At 46.1% G+C, this 21,633-nt stretch overlaps 1 protein-coding gene across 1 annotated transcript; it reads left to right on the forward strand.

Moving 5' to 3' along the window:
* Window positions 1–8: 8 nt before the first annotated feature.
* Window positions 9–18,405, forward strand: LOC308461074 (Golgi-associated RAB2 interactor protein 4-like). The gene is made up of 8 exons (XM_080977675.1): window positions 9–96; window positions 1,633–1,687; window positions 2,476–2,639; window positions 10,460–10,659; window positions 13,263–13,512; window positions 14,774–15,057; window positions 16,649–16,695; window positions 18,195–18,405. Exons 2-8 carry the CDS (start codon window positions 1,633–1,635, stop codon window positions 18,308–18,310), a joined length of 1,116 nt encoding a protein of 371 aa, XP_080833801.1. The 5' UTR covers window positions 9–96; the 3' UTR covers window positions 18,311–18,405.
* The last annotated feature ends 3,228 nt before the right edge of the window (window positions 18,406–21,633 follow it).

Here is a 21,633-nt window from a genome sequence, read left to right on the forward strand (position 1 = left end):
ACATTCATCCCCCAAGCCAAGGGAGGGGGAAGCACAGAGGCAGCAGCTGTGGGGAGTTAACATTGAAGACCTTATGTTACAAGCTACAAAAAGACGGTCAGTGACTCCTAGACCTAGAGATTTTTGGCGGGATTCTGGGATAGAGGCAGGGAGGGTGATAACCAAGGTTACTACAAGGAGTTGCCTGAGATGATCCTCTAATAAGGGAGGCTGTAAAGTCCTATGAATGGTGACTATTCCCTAGAGACAAATAAACGGCAAGGACAGGCCTTTCTCTCTGAGGCTGAATACACACCATTCGTTTACTTCCTGAAAGAATCGTGGGAACTGCAGGTTACCCCTTCATAGTACACCCCAAAAACTACAGTTCCCATGATTATTATTTTTTTAGGGGGGAGGGTCGTATGTTTTAAATGTATGGTGTGTACACAGTTGCAAGAAATGGGGTAAAACAGGTGCCAGGCTACTGAAATAGTCAACAGACATCCCAAGCACAAACATTTGTTCTCTTACCAGAGAGCATTTCCCAGTGTCCTCTTGAGGATATTAGAACTCACTGCTTGTTACAGTTTCCCAGGGGGCCCCTTCACATGAGTGTGTATGTGTGCACATCACTTGATTACACAATCCTTGATGAAGCAGAGCTGAACCTGCAAGAACCAACTCCATTGAAAACTCCATTGCGTCTGAAGTTATGGGAGGTGGGGCAGAAATATTTGATCTGTGATGGGTCATTCACATCGCCACTTGGATGTTGCACTCAGTGAGTGACAGACATGCGCACGTGTACTGTTCATAGAAAGGGGAGGGTCCACTTTTGGTCATGTGATCAAAACACCTAGAACTGAGAAGCTGATGGTATTACTATCAATGCAAATTATACAATTAGCAGTACTAACAGTAGTTTATCCTGCCAGGAGCATTGCAAGATCCTTAAACAAATCAAGACACAGAACTATGGGCCATATTTGTGCATATGCTCCTTTATAAGTTTAGATGCAAATTTAGGCAAAGTTTCAGAGGGAAATCTGCCCTGTAAGCAAAGTATATTTTACATTTTTAAAAGGGGTGGAGCAGAAGTTCTAGAGCCTACTGAAACACCCCTCCAAACAAGACTCCTGTATCCTGCATTTCGCCCCAAAAGCTCAAAGCAGTGTGCATCATTTCAGTCTATTCTATCAAAGGGAAATTGAGCCTGGGTGAGAATGACTGAGCTCAGAATGAGATGTCAGAGAATTCTGGGCTTCAGCAGAAGAGGTCATATTTTTCAAAGCTCCCCATCTCCCTCATTATTAGGTTTAGGTTTATTAAATTTGTATATAGCTTCTCACTAAGAAGTCCCAAAGCAGGCTATAAGCCAGTAAAAAAAAAGAACAATACAGTGATAACAATTCCAAATCATTAGTTGCTGCCCAGAAAAATGAAAATGCAAAACCATCCCAAGGTTGGAGCCAGGCAGGTCCCCTTGGGGGAGCATTCCATAAACAAGGGAGGGGGGGTGCTACTACAACTGAGTCTTCAACCTCATGTACTTAGCATTTGCACAGTGCTGTTCAAAGCACATGAATTTCCTTATTGTAATCCTTATAACACCCCTGTGAGATAAAGAAGTATTATTTCCCTATACTGCAGATGAAGGGACTCTGGAAGAAACAAAGCGAGAGAATGGCTTTCCTAAGGCCTCCTGGTGAGTTCATAGAATCACATAATTGTAGAATTGGAAGGGATCAAATAGGGAACTTCATTATTGGTAGCTCAGTCTCTTAGCCATTACTCTACACCTGCATTTACAGAATGCAGGGGGTGTTTTTAGCAGGCTGGTTCATAGATAGCACCTCCCCCTGTCATCTGCAGTAGTACATTCCAGAAATCAACCAGCTCTTTCTGGGAAAGCTGGAGATGGGCTCTCTGGCAGAAATAGAACTTACGGTAGTTATTTTTTATGACCTTCAGGAATTATAGTGCCTAATTATGGCACTATAATTGTTCCTCAGAAATTAAAAAAGAAATCTGGGCACTTATGGAATCAGTGATTAAAATCAGTGCAGTTTTGAAAGGTTCCGCCTGCCATCTTGATTCAAAATGGTGTCCAGTTGTACCCAAACACTCTCCCAGATTGAGTGCAATAGTGGGTGAGATTGCTGATGGCTTTCCCTCACGCTCCCAGCCCCATTTCCCCCCCTGAGCTAAGCATGTGAAACTGAAATCTAAGTTCCTCACCCTCTCCATTTTATCGTCACAACCAAAACCGTGAGGTAGGCAAGCTGTGACTGGCCCAAGGTCACCCAGTGAGTTTCATGGCTGAGTGGAGATTTGAACCTTGGTCTCGCAGGTCCCCACTCCAGTCCCTTAACCACTACACCACACTGGCTCACAGTTGTCTCGCCCGCTGGTCATTGGCCTACCTAGCATGTCTAACTCACAGAGGTTCTTCCTCCCTGTTTCTCCCCCAACTGCACGCCGTTGTGGGTTCAGGACGAGGGAAGACGCTGAGATCCCAGCTGCCCAGCGTCTCAGCGGGAGGCGACTACGGCAAAGGACTTTTCAACAGGGAGATGGGACCATTGCAGAGCCAGCTTAGTCAAGGGGAATACGCCTTACTCAGGCTTGCTCCCATGTTGGAAAGTGACTTTGTGCAGGTAACTTGCAGCAAGATCAAATAACCCTTCTGGTTGCCAGGTGAATTTTGTTCTCGTCACCCTTCCCCCAAGGGCACCTCTTCCCTAGAAAGTGGGCCCTGCTGTTGCCAAGTGAGACGCCTGAGTCAGTTGAAGGATATTAGGTGGCAAGAAGCAGTGGTGGGGCGTAGGAAGGTGCCAGAGCAATGGAAGTTTCCAGCAAATTCTGAAGACGCACCTCTTCATCCTGGCCTTTGACCAGGGCTGGCCTGAGACATTTTGCTGCTGTAGGCAAAAGGCCCCAACACCACCCCCTCCCCAGTGCTGCCATCTCCACCCCACAACACCCACCGCACCCCACAGATCCAGGCCCCCACCCTGTTCCTGCCCTGGCACTGCTGCCAACCCCATCACCACACCTGTGGCTGTGCTGGCTGCAGCCACAACACAGCAGCAGTACAAAGACAGGGGAGGGGGGAGTCTCAGATCCACTGCCTGAATCAAGTGTCTTCGCTTCCGCCCTTGCCTCTGACCCCTGCAATGTATGTTTTAAGACCCACCCTACACTTGCGGTTGTAATCTGGGTAACATTGTTTTTAAAGTTACATTTTAAATTGTCGCAAGCCTCCCTCACAGGGAAGGTGAAGGACAGCTAATAAACCAACCAGCAACATTACTACTACTACTACTAGTAGTAGTAGTAGTGGTAGTACCGTGTTGGCCTGAATATAAGCCTCACTTTTTCCCAAATTCCCACTGTGAAAAGTTAAAGTGCAGCTTATATTCGCAAACTTATAGTATGCAGCCAGGAGCGCGGGGCAAACAGCACCAGGACTGTGGCAAAGTGGCACCAGCCCTATGTGTAGTCCCCCGTCCTCTCCCCCAAGGCCAGGAAGGGAGAGAGTGAGGAAGGAGAAAGGATGCTGGCAACACAGTGCCCACCCCCCATATGCAGCCAAGAGCAACGAGGAATGGAGTGGCTTATATTCGGGTGTTTTTTCGTTTTTTCTCTCCCCCCCCCCTCCAATTTTCAACCTGCGGCTTATATTCAGGTGTGGCTTATATACAGGCCTATATGGTATTAGGGTTGGATTAACCATTAGGCAAAATAAGCACAAGTTTAGGGAATCAAGGGAAGGGGGTTGACAGAGAGATTTTCCATGGCTGGATTTTTAACATGAATGGTCACAGATTGCTCAGCTGAGCATTCATTTTCTCAGTTGAAGCCTATTAAAAAATCCCAGCAGAACCACTATGCGACAAAGCAAAGCTGGCCGGCTAGCCTTATCTCTACTAAGTATAGAAGCAGATGAGTTATGTGAGATTAGTTTTGAGGAGCTGATCAAAGACTTTCCAATTAGGAAAAAGTAGGAGAAAAAAACTTCAAATATAGATAAAGTAGAAGTATACATATATATTTAAAAAAATCATTTTCCATCTTACTGTAGGGTTTTTTCCATTTTCAAAAATATCTTTTTATTTTATTTATACTTTGAGTTGGATATATATGGGGGCACTAAAATCTTTTAAGTGCTTAGGGCCTCTAAGGGTCCTAATCTGGCTCTGATTATTATTATTTAGTATTAAATTGCTTGTCTGTTTGGCTTCTGTACGCGGAAAGGGGCTTGTGTGCGCCATTTTGCCCTTCAGGCCTACCCTGGAAATGTGTGAGGTGTTTCTCTGCCCAGAATTGTAGCAGATGCAGCCATTTCTTGAGCGCTGGGATTAAAAAGGACAGGAAGAACCGAAGCTGCTTCATTTCCTTCCTGGCAGGCTGCTCCTAAAAGCACAGGGACAGAGCAAGTTAAAAGAAGAGGAAGAAGATGGCCACTCTAGGCCCACCCCCCTTCCCATCTCTCCTGATGACTTAATCTCTCAGGTAATAGGGGAAGGGATGTAGCTCTGTGGTGAAGCACATGCTTGGCATGCAGAAGGTGCCAGGTTCAGCCCCTGACAGGGACGGCTGAGAGAGACCCTTGTCTTTAGCCCTGGAGAGCTTCTGCCAGTCACAGTAGACCATACTGAGCAAGATGGACCAATGGTCTGACTCATTATAAGGCAGCTTCTCGTCTTCCAAGAGAGAAATTCTGGGGCTCAAGGCTGCATGAAATGGTTGTTCTTTATTAGGCATTGATCATTTAGCAAGTGTTATCAGTCCTTCCTTATCCTCTAAGGCTGCACCTTTAAAAACAACAGCAGCAGCAGCAGCAGCTCCCGGGCCTTTAATTGCTGGGCAGGCAGAACCTGAATGGATGAAGTTTCTCTCATTGTTGCCTCTCCAGGCCAGGAAAAGCTTCACTGGTTGAATTTCTGCCTTTGCACAGAGAACTGACAGGAAAATAAATAGGCTTGCCCAATGACCAGTTTTTAAAAAGTAAGCAAACATCTAAGACAATTTCTGAGCTTTTAGCACAGGCGTGACTTTCAGAAAATGGCCAGGGAATCTTTATAAGAGATGGTAAGCATGATCACCTATTGTAGGGTAATCGATTGTTAAAAGCATAGTTTACAAGAGGAGTTTGAAAGCTGGCAGTCTTAACAATGATGTAAACAAAATCTGCTCCTTTTCCCTTATGGGGTACCCAAGAGCCCGTACAGAGTCCTTAAGTGGGTTCCCTACTGGTAGGAGAAAATAACAGAGGCCAACCAGAGAATATTGAGAAGCAAAGCAGCTAGTAAGTCTGATCTTTCTTGAACTGTTGCAACAGGGTCCTCACTCACCACATGCAGGATGAACCCAGAACAAAGGTGTGTAAGCTCTTATACAGTGGTACCTCGGGTTACAGACGCTTCAGATTACAGACTCCACTAACCTAGAAATAGTACCTTGGGTTAAGAACTTTGCTTCAGGATGAGAACAGAAATCATGCAGTGGCGGCAGCGGGAGGCCCCATTAGCTAAAGTGTTACCTCAGGTTAAGAACAGTTTCAGGTTAAGAACGGACCTCCAGAACGAATTAAGTTCTTAACCCAAGGTACCACTGTACCTGTAGCCCAAGACCACCCCCCAATACATCATACATACATCAAGAAAGGGGCGGTCTACAGCAGAGGAGCTGATATGACAGATGCCCAAATGACTCTTAAATCCTAGGGATGGTTCCTATTCTGACATCCTTCCCATACAAACCATTGTTCCTCTTTTATTCCTAACTTTACCTTCTGCTGTTCCTGAATGACAAACCACTAGAATATAGGTGGAGAACCCACAACCTGCAATGGCTGATGCCCATTGGTACCGATAGGGTGGAAGGCAGGGAGACCAACAGTAAGTGGTGCTAATGAGCCAGAACCAATGAGAGGCAGAATCAACTAATTATATATTTGCCCCTCTTCCACCCTTCCAAAAGCGGCAGCACTGAGACTAAGGAGAAAGAAACTGATATACAGCTGGTGTCTGGCCAGACTGAGGTTGGTGGGGGGCAGTGCCCCATATACCAGACTTTTAGAAGACATCTGAAGGCAGCCCTGTTTAGGGAAGCTTTTAATGTTTGATGTATCACAGTATTTTAATATTCTTTTGGAAGCCGCCCAGAGTGGCTGGGAAAGCCCAGCCAGATGGGCGGGGTATAAATAATAAATTATTGTTATTAATTATTATTATTATTATTATTATTATTATTATTATTATACCCAAATGGACCAGCCTCCTCTGCCCATGGACTCTCCTTCCTCAGTGCAGCCCCTAATCCCACCCTCCTGCTTCCTGGTGCTGCTAGCATCCCTGCTGAACAACACAACCAGGATGTGAAGTGTGTGTGTGTGATGTGTGTGTGATATACAGAGGACCAGACATTCTCTGGGGTGGCCCCCAAGCTATGGAACTCCCTTCCCACAACTCTAGAAGTCATATCCCTAGCGCACTTGCCTGCAGACGCACATGCACAAACACCAAGGCAACATCGAGCGCACTGTCTCCCACTTTGCATTTGATGCAATTCATGTTGAACTGTGGCTCAGAAAAGGAAAGAGGAAGCCTGTTTTGAACAACAAAACACAGCCATTTATCACAAACAGCAATTATGAGATGTTTTCCCCTTAGTGCAACATCTTTGTGATTTTAATATTAAATCATACGATAGGACTTAGATCCAGGCTATGACAAAGTCGGTTCTTCCTGGATACAAAATGCCGCTGCTTGCCCCCGGTGCCACACACAAAACCACCTGTCAGATTGCCACTGAATGAGTTTGACTGTAATTTCTTTTGCAATTAACACGGCCAGATCCACGGGAGATAAAATGTTCTTGTTTGTTTGTTTAAGGGACACTGCTTTGATCAGTTTACTAACAAGCCCTGCTTTAGAAGCTAGTGCAAAACCAGCTATAGCTGGGTTTAAAACGAAAAAGAAAAACCAATGCAGAGTTGAGAGCTGTGGCAATACCTCAGGTACTTTCTGTGTGGGAATATGGCAGCCGCAAATTTATAGAAATGAAGCTGCTTTGGGGGCTCAGGCCTTCCTTCCCTATAGACCTTTTTAGGTGCTGAGACTGGCAGAGGGGACCCGCTTAGTAGTTCTGTTGCTTGGGGTGGGGAGAGAGTGGCAGCTTGGGAGAAGATATTCTCTACGGCAGCCCCCAAACTATGGAACTCCCTCCCCACAGATGTCAGACCCTCCAAATATCCTTATTTTCCAGGGAAAATAGGTTAAAAAATCTTCGAACCTAGCAGTTTGAAAGCACACCAGCACAAGTAGATAAATAGGTACCGCTGCGGCGGGAAGGTAAACGGCATTTCTGTGAGCTCTGGTTTCTGTCATGGTGTCCCGTTGCACCAGAAGCGGTTTAATCATGCTGGTCACATGACACAGAAAGCTGTCTGTTGACAAACGCCGGCTCCCTCAACCTGAAAGCAAGATGAGCGCCGCAACCCCATAGTCACCTTTGACTGGACTTAACTGTCCAGTGGTCCTGTACCTTTTACCTTATTTTCCAGGGGTAGTCCTGGATTTACAGAAGCTGTCCTGGTTTCTGATTTGATCCCAGAATATTCCACTTTTCCTTGGGATGTTCCTATTTTCATCAGATAAATGTTGGAGGGTATGGAGTTACCCGATCCCCGAGCCACCTGAAGGCAGGCAGAGGGTATAGGGAATCTTTGTGATGCTTAATGTTTTAGTATGCTTTCATATATGTTAGAAGTCACTCAGAATGGCTGGGGCAACCCAGTCAGATGGGCAGGGTATAAATAGTAAAATTATTATGATGGAATAGGATGTCTCTATTTTCATCAGAGAAAAGTGTGTGAAAGGTGCATCACCTTCATTATATACAGCTAAGGACGTGCCTTTTTACCTCAGCTTTTGATACTTGAGGCGTCAAAATAAGACCCAACTTATTTTTATGGTTGCTAGTTGTTTTGAATTGTTTCTATATTGTGTTTTTATGCCGTAACTTGCCCTGGGAGCTTAGGGTGAAGGGCAGGTAATCAATCAATCAATCAATCAATCAATCAAATAATAGACCAAATCGGACCACTGGTCCATCCAGGTAGTTATTATTTATAGCAACTAGCAGCCGCTCTCTGAGGTATCAGAAAGGGAGCCTTTCCCAGGCCTATGTGGAAATGCCAAGGATTGAACCCGGGACCTTCTGCATGCCAAGCAGGTGCTCTACCCACTCAGCGAGAGCCGTCCTCTTCCAAGTGTGTCCCTGCTTTCATTTGTGAAATGTAGGGTGGCACGTTACTCACATCCCTTAAATTATCTTCCCCGTTCTTATGGAGATGTAAAAACAGTTAACTGGCAGTCATTATAGGCCCTTATTATCCTATGCAGCAATTTCAGACTTCAGAGCGAGTGCCTGACATGCAGGACAAGAGTAATTTGTGTTATGTTTCTGCAAAACAGCTTAGATTTCCTTATTCTGATTCTTCTTCTTTTTAAGCATATCAGCTTCGGCTTGTTGTTACATTCAGAAGCTCCCCTCTCTTTCTCAAGCACATTTATATATATATATACACACACACACACACATATATATATATATATATATATATATATATATATATATATATACACACACACATATATATATATATATATATATATACACACACATATATATATATATATACACATATATATATATTAAAGGCAGGACTCACTGAAATTTGTCCAGATGCTCCTTGTGGAAAGAGAGCTTCCAAATTAAGACCACTCCATATGTTGTTAAGCAGGTGGAGACTTTAATTGAAAACCTGCCTACAAGAGAGGCCTAAATAGGTTTGAGAATGCAGCACTCTTTGGTTTCCTCTGTAGGAAAGACCTATCAACTTTGCCTCCAACAATTTCAGCAACCATGCCTCCTTATTAACTAATGACAAACTTTTCCCTATTTGCTCATGTAAAAGTCTCTCCGTTGTGATCATATATTGAGATAATATTCCATAACCCTTTTCTTATTATCCATTGGTCCACACCCAGTTCTGTATCTTCAGTTTCCACTTCATGTTGCATTTGCTATATTTATCCAGCTTTATTTAGTATTGATTCCATTATTTTTCCAAATAAGAAATGAAAAATTGCCAGAGATTTAATAGCTTTATCCCCTGGGATCACCACTCCAAATCACAGGTAGAACTCTTTCTCTCTCAATTCCATTGATGTCAGATTATCCAGATAACTCCGCATCTCTCCATTTATAACTTTATTTTTGTTTTCCACAATCTCAGCTTTCTCATTTGGTTGCTTCATTTTCCCATACACTTGTATAGTGGGTTCTTCCATTTCATCAGTTGCTCTTTCTAGTTTTGCCATGGTTTCGTCTCTCTGTCCTGCCAGTTCTTCGTTGTCTAGAGCATCTATATCATTTATAATCCCTTTTCCCATTTCTTCATGTCTGGCTTAATTTCATTCCTCATTTCATTAATCTGTAAGATTTTATTTGTTCAGCAAATATCTGCTGAAGAATGCCAATAGTAAGCAGTGTGTCCTCTATCTTTCCTCTATCGCTTTTTTAATGGAACTTGCCATACTGAATGTTAAGGTTACTTAAAACATAAATGACACACAATCGATCTGACATCTTCTACCCCCCAGAAATTAATGGTGAAGCTATGCAGGAATCTCAGCTAAAGCATCTGTGACAGATGGCCATCCGACCTCTGCTTAAAAACCTCCAGTGAAGGCGAGTCCACCCCCTCTCATGGGAGTCTTATTGTCAATACAGTTCTTCCTGATGTTTAGTCGGAATCTCCTTTTTTGTAACTTGAATTCATTGGTTTGAATCCTACTCTCCAGAGCAGGAGAAAACAAGCTTGCTCCACCTTCCATGTGACAGCCCTTAAGATATTTGAAGATGACTATCAGATCTCCTCTCATTCGCCTCTTTTCCAGGCTAAACATACCCAACTCCCTCAACCATTCCTCATAAGGTTTGTAATATGGGAGAAGCACCAACTTGCTTAAAAGAGGTCAACTTCACTGGGCATAATTGCCAGTCTCTTGGTCATATCTGAAGCAATCCTTTGGATCCCATTCATAAACTAGACTTCTTAAAACACTCATGTCCACCAAAGATTCAGATTCTATGGTGATTTCCACACAGTATTTAAACAAGAACAACCCAAAACAACTGGGATTTGGCTGCTTAGGCTGAGCAGCTTTCATAAAGTTTGTTTGAGTTGGCCTGTCAGAAAACTGAGGAAACAAAACATTCCAGGAATTTATTTTTATGCTCTGTTGATGCCAACAGCATTCTGAGTTGCACAGTGAGGTCTCAGGCACCGCCCTTCTTGAGATGGTCTTATGAAAGACTTATGATGTGATACACCATCAGTGCCTGCTCATTCTGCTGAATGAGGCCCTGTATATCTGCCACTGCCCTTTCCTGTTCTCTGCAGATTAACAAACGAGGAGAGATGATTGACGTGCACAACCAAGTCCAGACTGTGACTGTCGGGGTTGCTTGCACCTCTTCCAGCATGACGGTCCCCAACGTGCTGCTTCTGGCTCGCCCCACCTGCCCTCCCGAAGAGACACCCCAGAAGTTTAAAACCTTGCTCCGCCAGTCTTCCTCGTCACTGGGATTAGAGCTCACCAGGTAAGCCCAGCTCCCAGCTCCATACAGAAAATCCTGCAGATGCTGCAATGCCTTTCGAGGCTTCGTAACGTAAGACAGGCCACCATTTTTAATGGATGGAGATGCTGCAACTTGAACAGGTCAAACTCATAGGTGAAGTGTTCATGGTATCTCTAGGTTGTTAAAAAAAAGCTTCACTTGTTCATTTCTGCCTGTTACGCCACAGCTGTTCCTGGACTGAAGACTCTCGCATTCCTTTTTTAAAAGGTTGGCAATCTTACAAGGGTGAGTTTGGGGTAGGGATGGACAGGATAGGGTTGTAAAACCTAAATGACCACACTATGACTTCTGAATTTTGTTTTAACTGTTTTTAATCCTGAACTTTAAATTGTCGTGAGGCGCCCTGGGACCTACTGGGTTTCCCCCCTGTATTTTTTCGTGTATAAGACGCCCCCATGTATAAGACGCCCCCTATTTTGAAGGACTCCAATTTAAGAAAACAAGGGGGAGATGGCACAGAGTTGGGTTTTTTGGGGGGGGGGATGCCAAAAATCACTCCTTGCAAAATCTGCCTCTCGTCTGTCCCCTCGCCAGCAGAAGCTGCCAATCACCCGCCCAATTGCCGCAGCGTCAGCCAATCAACACCAGCTATTGATGCAACCAATAACGCGCCCAATAGTTGCTGACAGCCACAGCAAGAACCTATGCACTATCCATGTATAAGACGACCCCCACTTTTTAGCATAATTTTAAAATAAAAAAACCTAGTCTTATACACGGAAAAGTACAGTACTTATTATGATGGTGGGGTCCTTTATCACGGCTCATGGCTCAGCCAGTAGAGCATGAGACTCTTAATCTCTTAATGAGATTTGTGGGTTTGAGCCCCACATTGGGCAAAAGATTGCTGCATTGCAAGGGGTTGGACTAGATCATGGGTAAGCAAACTATGGCCCGGGGGCCGGATCCGGCCCAATCGCCTTCTATATCTGGACGGTCCGGGAATCAGCATGTTTTTACATGAGTAGAATGTGTCCTTTTATTTAAAATGCATCTCTGGGTTATTTGTGGGGTGTAGGAATTCGTTCATTTTTTTCCCTTTTCTTTTTCAAAATATAGTCTGGCCCCCCACAAGGTCTGAGGGACACTGGACTGGCCCCCTGCTGGAAAAGTTTGCTGACCCGTGGGCTAGATGCCCCTCATGGTCCCGCCCCACTCTATAATTCTATGTACTGCAGCAAAGTTGTCAGGCTCATCCTTTGGACAGGGAAACTTGTCCAAGGTGGTGATGCTTGGAGAAGTTGTGTTATCCTTATCCATCCCCCCTCCAGTCAAAGGTAGCAGGAATGCTATGTGTGAGTGGAGAACAGGACAAGCGTTTTGGGCAACAGACTGAAATTTTGAATGAGACAGAATGGGGTGAGGGAGAGAGAACTGAGCTGAAAACTTTAGGAGAACTTTGGGGTGCTAACTGCCTTACTGGAGAAGGACAGTTTTGGCTGTCTGTTCCTCCTCCACCTATGCTCAACCTGTACATTATATATATATATATATATATATATATATATATATATTACAACAAGTGACCTAAAGGAAACTGAACCCAGGCAAGCACTACATCTCTGGAACATCCTCGCTGCTTGGAGAAGTGGGGTGAACAGCACTGGTTTAATTTAACAGCTCCCATTTAATACTCAGATTCAAAGGCAGGCAAGGACCGTGGGCAGATAGACAGCTATTGGCAGGTAGGAGACTGTTAGCTTTGGCACTGCTGACAGCTTCCGTGACTGAGCGTGGCTTCAGTTCAGCCCTGCTTCCTGTCCTCTTTGGATTCCTCAGTCCCCAAGTCCACAGCAAGCTGCCATGCTGAGTTAGACCATTGGTCCGTCTAGCTCAGGACTGTCTACACTGATCTCTGTCTCCCACCCCTCTTGGCCAACTTTTCTTGGAAGGGTTTGCAATCCTTCTTGGTGGGCTGGCCACTAACAATGAATGCTGATCAATGAGCAACCAAGGTCATCTAGGAATGGAAGGTGGCAGGTGGAGCTGAGCGTGTGTGTATGTGTGTGTGTGTATTGTCAGCTTTGTATGGAAAAGCGAGGAAAAACAGAGCCAATTTTGTATTGTTGCAAGCACCTGCTTTGAATGTGCACTGTGTACATTTCTGGAGGGTTTTGTATCATTTGCTAGGTGTTTACTCAGTGGTCTTGATGGTTGTTGGCTACCGGCTACTAGACAAGCCTCACTTGCTTGAAAGGGATTGCAGAGCGCAGCCTGACAGTGCAGAAATATTTGTGTTTTTTTAAATAGATGAAGAACCCTGGACCTACTTGTCTAGAATTTGGCAGGATTTATCCATCCAGGCTATGCTTGCAAAGTTCATCCAGTTTTGCCAAACAGAGAACAAGAGAGAGGCTAAAACCATTTCTTCATTTTCCTCACTAATAGTGAACTGGGAGGCACAAAAACTTCATGTCTTTCTTAATTGGGGTTCGGCTTTGGACCCCAAACTGAATCAGACACCTTCTGAAGCTGTTTGGACCAAATCGGGGCTGTTTTTGCATGTGCAGAATCAGCGTCCAAACTGAATCACGCTCCTAATTCTTCCTTTCCACCGCCTGCAGGCTTATCCCTCTTCATTTTGTCAAGATCTCGCTCCACAACGCAGAGAAGAAGCAGCTGCGATTCAAGCTGGCGAGCGGCCGCACCTTCTACTTGCAGCTCTGCCCCCAGCCTGGCGCGAAAGAGGATGTCTTCAAACTGTGGGTCAAGGTGGTCAACATGCTGCGGCCACCCTCGGACCAAGGGCCCCTATTGCACAGCAAGAGCGAAGACCCGGGGGGGTCTGGGGAGGCCCTTACCGATCGGACACAGGTGTGCAACTCTTTCTGTTTATATAGCGTAATCGCTATACAAGACACTTTGCAGGGCAACATGAGCACAGGAAACGGGTCTATCTAGCTCAGAATTGCCTACACGGACTGGCAGCAGCTATCCAGGATGGCTGAGAGGGGTTTCTCCCAGGCCTCCAGGAAGATGCCAGGGATCAAACCTGGAACCTTCTCCAGATGCTCTGCTATTGGGCTACAGCCCTTCCCCATGTCTCCATGCCCCCTTGCTTAAGGTTACCAGATTGTTTTTCCAATGAATCTGGGGACACTTTTCAATTTCCTACTAAATAGATGGATTTTGCCAGGGGACTGATTTGTAAATCCGGGGACTGTCCCTGGAAAACAGGGATGTCTGGTAACCTTACCCTTGCTGCCTTCTTCCTTCTCCATGCCCCCCTTGCTGCCCCATACCAATATCTCTGATGCTGCAGGAAGCTCATGAGAGAGGTCTGGGGTGGGAAAAACAGAGAGAAGCAGTAAGAAGAGACTCAGAACTGATTTGATTCCCCTCCCACCTCTTAGCAACACAGTTCGATCCTTGGATGCTTTAAGCTGGTTGGACATCCGTTGGAGAGAAGGCAGAGAGAGAGAGAGAGAGAGAGAGAGAGAGAGAGAGAGAGAGAGGAGTTATCTTTTAATTTACAAACAGCTTGGTACATGCACTCACATCTCACGAAGAACACGAAGCAGCCCCCAAATCGGGTTGCTTCTCTTACAGCTCTCGCAGGAGTCTGTTAAATCAGATTTGTATGAACATTTCTGCTTTTTTAAAGAAAGAGCAAATGGCAGTTTGATTCCGTAAGCTGGGTGGAGGGTGGTGGGGATGGCTGGTGGAAAAGGGACACGCATGCGCACACACACAAAGACCTGGGATATTTTCTGTGCTGCTCCACCCATTGGTGTTGATGGCAAGTGGTGGAATAGCCATAAGTATGGTGAAGGAAGAGGCAGGAGTGTGTGGACCCTCATGTGCCAAGTGGGCCCACAGAAATGCTGCATCTGAACCTTGCTTCCAAGACTACAGCCCACTCCAGACCCCGGCAGTGTGGTGTACTGGTCAGAGTGTTGGACTAGCACTGGGAGACCTGGGTTCCAGTCCCAAAGCCACAAAGCTCGCTGGGTTCCCTTGAGCCAGCCACTGGTTCTCAGCCGAACCTACCTGGCAGGGTTAGTGTGAGAATAAGATAAGGGTTAGAATTATTTGGTGGTGCTTTCAACGGTCCTGATCCATCTGTCTGCCCCAGAGCCTGGGATCCTTAAACCTAGAAGAAACTGTGAGCATCCATAGTATCTATTCACCCGCTGAAGTTCGCAGCCCTGCCCAAGAGGACGTCAGGAGCAGGCGCAGCCTGGTTTTTTCCATGGGGAGCCAGCCCAGCTCCAGAGCCCCCAGCCCTTCTCCATTTGAAAGCGAAGGAAGGACAACTGAGTTTGAGGAGCTGGGGGTGCCAGAGCCATTGGAGCGCCCGCCCAGCACCAGGAGTCGGGGCAGTCAGCCCGAGACTGAGAGGAGCCCTAGGATGAGCAGGTACTGGGTTAGGGCTTGTTTGGGAGAGGGGAGGGAGCTGGAATTTGCAGGGCTCCAGCTCAAACACACTGTTTTGAAAAGCAGGAGAGAGAGAGAGCAAGCAACTCCTGGGAGGCAGTGGTGTGTAATGGTCAGAGCAACAGACCAGGACAGTGGGAGACCTGGCTTCAAATCCCCACCCGACCGTGAAGCTGATCTGAGTGCCCTGGGGCCAGGCGCCATACAGAGGCTGCGTACATAGCAGACATTGAAAGCGCATTTCCCTAGGGACACATGTGCACCCCCTGGGAATGGCAACTTACCTCTCACAGAGCTACAATTCCCAGCACCCTTCACAAACTACAGCTCCCAGGGTTCTTTGAGGGAAAGCAACGTGCTTTAAATGTATGCTGCGTGTACGCAACCATAAAGTTGCTGCAAAGATTGCAGGGGCAGGGGATACCACAGAGAGCCACTGCCATCACTTGGCAGTCAACCAAACCCTTTAGGAACCTGGAAGATGCAAGTCATGTCAGCCTGTAAATGGAGAAGGGCGGCACCTGTAAGCCTCTGAGATGTTGTTGGACTAGGAATGATTGGGGATTAGCAAACCAGTATCTATTTGTTATTTAATCAAACGGTGAAATGTATTTTATTGCTTATTGCTTATTTTTATTTTCATTATTATTATTTCTTTTGTCCCACCCTTCCACATACAGATACCAGGGTGTCTTAACAACATCTAAACACAACTTTTAGAACAGAATTAAAGCTATTCAGTATTGGATTTGACAAATAGCGTTGCAGCTCTGCAATTTGGAAAACAGATTTCAGTGTTGGTTACCCCCTGAAAGCTGAGTTTCAACCACCCCAAATTGAAATACATCAAATGTTGAAACTGATTTTCGGACTTAGCGTTCATCTGGACTTCCTTTTGTGCCATGCTTTCCAGGCACAGGCCTGCACTTTAAAGCTCCCTGTCCAAGCAGTTGTTATCACGGCACTTTCATGGAATCATAGAATTATAGAGTTGGAAGGGACCCTGAGGATCATTCTAGTCCAATCCCCTGCAATGCAGGAATCTGCAGCTGAGCCATACGGGGATCGAACCTGCAACTTTGGTGTTATCAGCACCATGCATGCTCTAACCAACTGAGCTATCCAGGCCCTGAGAACCCACATTTTAATGCTGAATTGGAGCAAATGGCAACTGGCAGAAAACCTGATTGCCATTTGCTCCTACTCAGTGGTAAAATGTAGTTTTTCCTGGGGAAAGTGATAGGGCGAAAAAACACCCGTTCCAACACAGAGCTTTAGAGTCTGGATCTGTGCCTGCAAACATGGCATGAAAGGAAGTCTGGACAACCTTTAGGTGGCTTTCACCTCCAGTATACATATGTTACTGGTTGTGGGCATGCATCTAGTGGGTTAAGAAACCAAGAGACCGGAAGGGGGGTATTGAAGGCAAGCCTGCCTGCATCCTAAAAAATAACATTGCAAGGTAACTAAATTTGCCCAGGGATCCAAAGCTGGGAAAATTTCCCACAGTGGCCATAGGGAATTATGAGGTGTCACTGGATGGAGTGGTCTTGACGGGCTGTTCTCGTTTCAGGAAAACCAGTAAGAGCAGAAGTAGCAGAAGGAAGTCTCCCCGGAGAAGTAAGAGATGCTAAATGCCTGTCGAGAGCCGACAGTTCTGCCCTTTGGTGGCTCCTATCAATCACCTTCCTACTCTAGCTGATAACCAGCCCTGCTTAGGTTCTGAACTTAGGATGACCACTTCTTGCATTGCCAAAAATGAGGATAAAACAGGCCACAGTTTTGTCATTATGGTTGCTTAAAGAGAAATGCATCTCGCCATAGTGTGACCAGTGCCCCTGGTTCAGTCTGCTGCCCAGGTGTTCACTGCTGATGGGCGACATCAAGTCTCTGTTCTTAGGCTTCTTCTTCTTCAAGCCAGACCTGGGCCATGCAGCCCTTCAAAAGCCACTATGAAGCCCCACAGTGGAGGCTGATCCTTTAGGGCCCAGCGGTTCTCAACCTGTGGGTCCCCAGATGTCGTTGGACTACAACTCCCATCATCCCTGAGCTCTGGCCTTGCTAGGTAGGGGTGATGGGAGTTGTAGTTCAACAACATCTCAACCACAGGTTGAGAAAGGCTGCTTTAGGCTAAATGTTCAGTCTGTCTTCAGCAAGACTCCATTTGTTTGCCTTCTTACTTACAACCAGTTTCCTATCAGCTTCCTCCTCCTTAGTTTCAGTGTTGTCCTTATAGACATCAGCAGGGGTGAAGATGGAGGCAAAACCAGAATTAGTTGGCTCTGCCCATCATTGGATCTAGCTCCCCCTACTGTTGGCCTCCTGCTTTACGCCCTACCTGTTGGTGACAAGGGGGAAAAATAGGTATAAAATGAGAATTCATTGGCTGCCTAGATCTCGGCTCGGGACAATTATTATTTGGTGGGAGAACCCCAGCAGAGATTTAAAATCACAAAATATGCAGCTAGGAAAACGTGGATATATATACTGTTGAACCTTTAATACATGCCCTTGTGAGATCCAAAATAGTCTCCTCTTCCCCCAGCATAGAAAAAGACCACGTTTGGTAAGTTAAAATGGTTTACTTACAAACTCTCTGAAGGTCAGATTCATGTGCTCTTCCACACAGCATTCAGAAAATGTTGCAAAGGCAGGAAAGCCTGGCTTGGTTACAGAAGCCAAGTGGTATAGGAACACAAGAATGGCTTGTTAAAGCCATGTGGTCTGAGCTTGGAGCAACCAGCTCAGACCTTCTCACATGCTGAGGATGTTGGTGGCCCCCAGCTTCTGACTTCTCTACCCACTAGGCCATTCTGGCTTGAGATGATGGGTGTTGAGACCAACATCATCTGGAAGGCTGCAAGATTCCCATCCCTGGATTAGGCCTACACTATCCCTCCTCTCCATCACAGAACTACAATTCCCATATTTCTCTAAGAGGAGGAAATGGCTATTAACTCAGTTTAAGTTAATGGGTCTCTCTTTTTCAACTCAGGCTCCTAACCCTGCCTGCCTGATCTTTCCATCTCTCCCTTGTTTGCCTGCATTCTGTGTCCATGAGCGGGCCCTTGTGCTCCAGGGAGTCCTGTGTCTACTTCCTTTTCCTGTTTCCTCCGCAGGTTCAAGCCGGAAGCCCAGCAAGATTATCTCCCTCATCAGATCCTGCTCCTGGGGGAGGCGGAAGAGGAGCAAGAGCCGAGATGCCAGGTCCCGGGGCAAAGGAAAGAAACGCTGAGCGGAAAGAAAGGAGAACCCAAATTCTGGAGCCTCTTGGCCACCTCAACATTACTAAAGAGACTGGTTATAATAAAAACAAAGAACACAAAAAAAGCGCAAAGCATTGTGGATAAAGGTGGGAAATGAGAAGCAAGGGTCAAAGTTAAGGGGGTGCAGGGCACACTAAAGACAGTTCCATTTTCTGACACTGTGTCGCTGCTCTGCACCCGCAGCACCCGCCAAATGGTAGGGCCGGCCTAGCTTAGGAAACTTCCAGACGAGGCCAGAAGCGGACTGAGGGAGCGAAAGCTCTATACAGGACCAAATTGTTTCCTTCTTGGACGTGCTGTCCTTTCTATTGAACCCCAAGACAAAAATCCCTCCACTGGTAATCAATAAGGCCTCACACCTTTGGATTGGCCTGTTCCAATGCGACCAGAGGCAATTATTACCGGATCCCCTCCATTTCTCCACTTGGGGCCACCTTCATTAAAATTCTCAGGGGAGTGCCAGGAACATTAACTTTCGACTGCCTCCGTTTGCCAAGGTCACATGATGGATTTTGCCACTTTCTGCCATGGGGTCCGCTAATTAACTCAGGCAGAATGGAGAGGGGCTTATGACCCCTGGCAAGCCATGAAATTATCACTCTGACGAGATTGTGCTTGAAAAAGCAAGGTGGGTGTGTGAATAGGCACTAGAATTGAGTCTTTGCAACCACAAGCACCGAGGGTGTGCTATACCAAGAGGCAGGTAGGTATGCTGGGAAACTGCACTGAAATGAATTTTGCGGTAAAAATTGCCTCTGAAACCCCCTTATTTGCCCTTCCTAAAGCACATTTCAAGGGACAAATGTTTTTTGGGTCCCCCCTCCCTTTACTCCCCCACATAAAGGAAGATAATTACAAATCGCCTTTCAACTAATTTTTTTTTTACCCGGCCAAATAACAAAACTCAACAGGTGGATTTCTCACCTAACAGCCCTCCTCACATAACAATTAGGATCTCCAGATGGGAATTACCGGTATACCAGCCTGATTTCAATCAAAAGACATTCTTGGCCAATTCAGTAGGGGCCAGGTAGACACTACAAACTAGGTCCAGAAGTGATGTGTCACCAGAATGCTGACAACAACCAGCTGTGTCTCTCCTTGTTACCCACTCCTGCTTATGTGGGATTAGGCCCCATTTCTGAGGAGGTATTTATAGCATGACACTGTAAGTCAAGCAAGGCAGTGGGTGGGCCGAATGGTCCCTCCAAATCAGTTACAGACTAGAGACTATGTGATTCTTTTCAAAACACCAGGGGACACTGTTATTAATGTTTGTTGACTCCCTTGACAATTACAAAAAACATACAATATACTTATGGCCTTTTTTGTTATATTGTTATATGTTGTATTATACTTTGGGAGATTTCTTTTTTTCCAAAATACAGTTTTACTGATTTCCAATATATAACAATTACAAAAAAGACCCACTTCCCCCTCTCCAGGACGGTCAATCCAGTTAAGTTTGCCAAAGTCCAACCTGTCATTTTGGTGTTTGCCGTTCTTTGGGGTTATCAGTAAAGTATTAATATTTATTTATTTTGCTTTTCTAAACTTTGGGCTTATGTGCAAATCAATAAAACAATAATAATAATAAAAAGTAATGGCCTGGTTGAGGCCCAGTCAACAAATTAAATCCTGACAAGATGGTGGTTCGGGAGGTGAGCAATTCCCTAATTCCAGGTGAAGTTCCTCAGAAAAGGGATGCTGTGCAGCTTGAGTGTGCTCCTAGATCTAGTTTTGTCATTGAGGCCCAAGCAGATTTGGTGGCTTAGCGTGCTTTTTAAGAGCTTTGGCTGATAGGACATCTACAATATCTTCTGGGCAGAGTCTGCTTACCTATAAAACACTAAACATTTGGAACAGAGGTACATAAAGGGATGCCTGCTCCCATTTCAGGCCACTCAGGTATTCAGCTCATCTCCTAATGCCTTTCTCCAGATGTCCCCATCAATAGACAGGTGGTGATACAGGGGTTGTTGTTTATTTGTCTGCAGCACTCCATGCGAGTACCATATTTTTCACCCTATAGGACGCACTTTTTCCCCTCCAAAAATGAAGGGGAAATGTGTGTGCGTCCTATGGGGCAAATGCAGGCTTTCGCTGAAGCCTGGAGAGCGAGAGGGGTCAGTGCGCACCGACCCCTCTCGCTCTCCAGGCTTTGCGCAGCTCTCCGCAAGCCTAGGAGCCTGGCGCTGGGCTCCCACAGCTTGCGGAGAGTTGCCTGTTCTGAGGGCTGGGGTCGGGGGAAGGGGGCTGGGGTCCCCTTTATTCCCCCCCCGCCTTATGGGACGGTGCGTCCTATAGGGCGAAAAATACGGTAATTCCCTTCCTGTGGACAGCAGGGCAACCCACCTGTCAGCCAGCCACTCCAGGGCAGATGCTTTTGTAGCTGCCTGCCCCATTGTTGTTGTTGTTTAGTCGTTTAGTCGTGTCTGACTCTTTGTGACCCCATGGACCAGAGCACGCCAAGCACTCCTGTCTTCCACTGCCTCCCGCATATTGGCCCGCCCCATATGTAACATATAGTTAGGTGATTGGCAGGTGGGCATGGGTCGGCCAAGATGGCCACCCTTGCTGTAGCACAACAGGCAGTGGGGAAGGGCCAGCCCTACCATCAGGAGGAATGAGGTAACTGCTTTGGGCAGCAGATCCTGAGGGGGCAGGCAGAAATGGCCATCTCCTGAGCTCCTACCCTCTGCTGGCGTACATAGCAATGGGTCCTACATGCACCCTTGTAATGGAGGGCACTACCTCATCACCAAAGAGTCAACTGCCCATCTCATTCAGTAGGTGGAATGGAGTTGGGGGCAGCAACCACACTTTGCTCAGCCAGCAAAATGTCTTGAGCCCATACTCAACACTTGACAACTTGCCACCATGATAAGTCTGTGTGGGCCGCTCCCATGCCCTGCGGAGCAGTAACAGGCAGCTTCACACGTAACACCCTGAACAGACATGAGAGCCGAAGGGCAAGATATGCGTATTTTAATCAACCACATGAAGGAAATGACTTCTGACTGTGGATGCACCACGGACAGAACTTCCAGGACCCGACTCTTCTCAGTGCTGTCTGTGCCCATGCTCAGCTGCAAGGCATCAAGCAACATTTAAATTGGGCTAGCACGCATCTACTACAAACCAATTTCAAGTGGCTCAGGGCATAGAGGCTGGTCTGATCCTCAAAGGTCTTGTGCATGTACAGAGGTGTACTAGTTTGTGCCTAATTTAAATCAATGCTTCCCAGGGTTGAATTCTAGAACCATTTATTTTAAAACACACACACCTCAAC

The sequence above is a fragment of the Podarcis pityusensis genome (genome assembly GCF_964106645.2).
Source record: "Podarcis pityusensis genome assembly, chromosome: 13".
In the NCBI taxonomy this organism is placed as follows: Eukaryota; Metazoa; Chordata; class Lepidosauria; order Squamata; family Lacertidae; genus Podarcis; species Podarcis pityusensis.

Bases quoted from the DNA above. Each gene is read 5' to 3' on its own strand.
- LOC308461074 (XM_080977675.1), top strand. From the start codon at position 1,633: ATGAAGGGACTCTGGAAGAAACAAAGCGAGAGAATGGCTTTCCTAAGG. The intron at 13,513-14,773 runs GTGTGCAACTCT...TGTCTGCCCCAG, and splicing joins CCCTTACCGATCGGACACAG to AGCCTGGGATCCTTAAACCT. The intron at 16,696-18,194 runs GTAAGAGATGCT...TTTCCTCCGCAG, and splicing joins AAGGAAGTCTCCCCGGAGAA to GTTCAAGCCGGAAGCCCAGC.